At 49.0% G+C, this 900-nt stretch overlaps 1 protein-coding gene across 1 annotated transcript; it reads right to left on the bottom strand.

The window, feature by feature from the left end:
• Positions 1–325: 325 nt before the first annotated feature.
• On the bottom strand, positions 326–740 carry FOXG_22982 (uncharacterized protein; the record flags this gene model as incomplete). The annotated part of the gene is made up of 2 exons (XM_018403375.1): positions 505–740; positions 326–368 (listed from the first exon to the last, which is right to left on the bottom strand). Exons 1-2 carry the CDS (start codon positions 582–584, stop codon positions 326–328), a joined length of 123 nt encoding a protein of 40 aa, XP_018258877.1. The 5' UTR covers positions 585–740.
• Between the last annotated feature and the right edge of the window lie 160 nt (positions 741–900).

Below are 900 nucleotides of genomic sequence, written 5' to 3'. Positions count from 1 at the left end.
CGCACCCAGTAGGCGAGTGACGCCGTACGAAGCGCCACGCCGCCGCTGACGCTCGGAGAAGTGCTCTTGGGGTTGGAAACTCGAGCACACAAAGAAGATATGGATGATTGGTGTTTTTAAAGAATGGCTTTGTTGGTAGATACGAGTTTTATGATGTTTTGGCTAGAAAGGAGAAGTGCTGGCTGTCTGCCTCTCAGTTGCGCCTTGACATGGATGCAAAAACATGTTCCAAACCCTACCATCCTCATCATGCTGGAGATCATGTTAGCCGCATCGAAAGCAAACACGCACTGAAACCTGCTCCATCCACTCGTTCGCTAAAAGACTAGCCAACTGATGAGCGCGTGGATGAAGGATACTGCACATCACTGTAGTTTTTAGTTCAAGTGGCTGTTGGAATCTATCCTGCTATACGACCACCATCAAAGTCCATCAATCACCAGCAGCACGAGGCCACAAAGCACCAGCACCAAGCACCAACACCGAAAGGCTAACAATACATACACTACTACCAACCGCGCGCCCCGGCTACTGTAACTTAGCTTGCCCTCCCACGTCTCCTCCACTCTTCTTCGTGGGTCCATTTCCACGTCCAAGGGTCCCCCTGGCCCCCAGTCTCTTGATTCATCCACCCCCTAATTAGTGAGGGTGAGGTGTGAGGATTGGAGGTGTGAGATGTTGTGCTTTTTCTTCTTACAGCGAAAGTTCTGTTTCGAGTCTCAAACTCCACAAGGCTCTCCCAAGTTACCTCGCTGCACTTCAATTCACATAACCTCAATTCAACAGAGTTGACCTGCTATCCTCTTCTTTAGTGATGAATTGATCGAGGTGGCTAACACGAGATGAAACAAATTTGGGCTTCTAGTGTTACTCGAATCTAAATTGAATCTGTCTGGTGGG

This window comes from Fusarium oxysporum, genomic scaffold, assembly GCF_000149955.1.
Source record: "Fusarium oxysporum f. sp. lycopersici 4287 supercont2.114 genomic scaffold, whole genome shotgun sequence".
NCBI classification, from domain to species: domain Eukaryota; kingdom Fungi; phylum Ascomycota; class Sordariomycetes; order Hypocreales; family Nectriaceae; genus Fusarium; species Fusarium oxysporum.
This window is presented reverse-complemented; position numbering and strand designations above follow the sequence as displayed.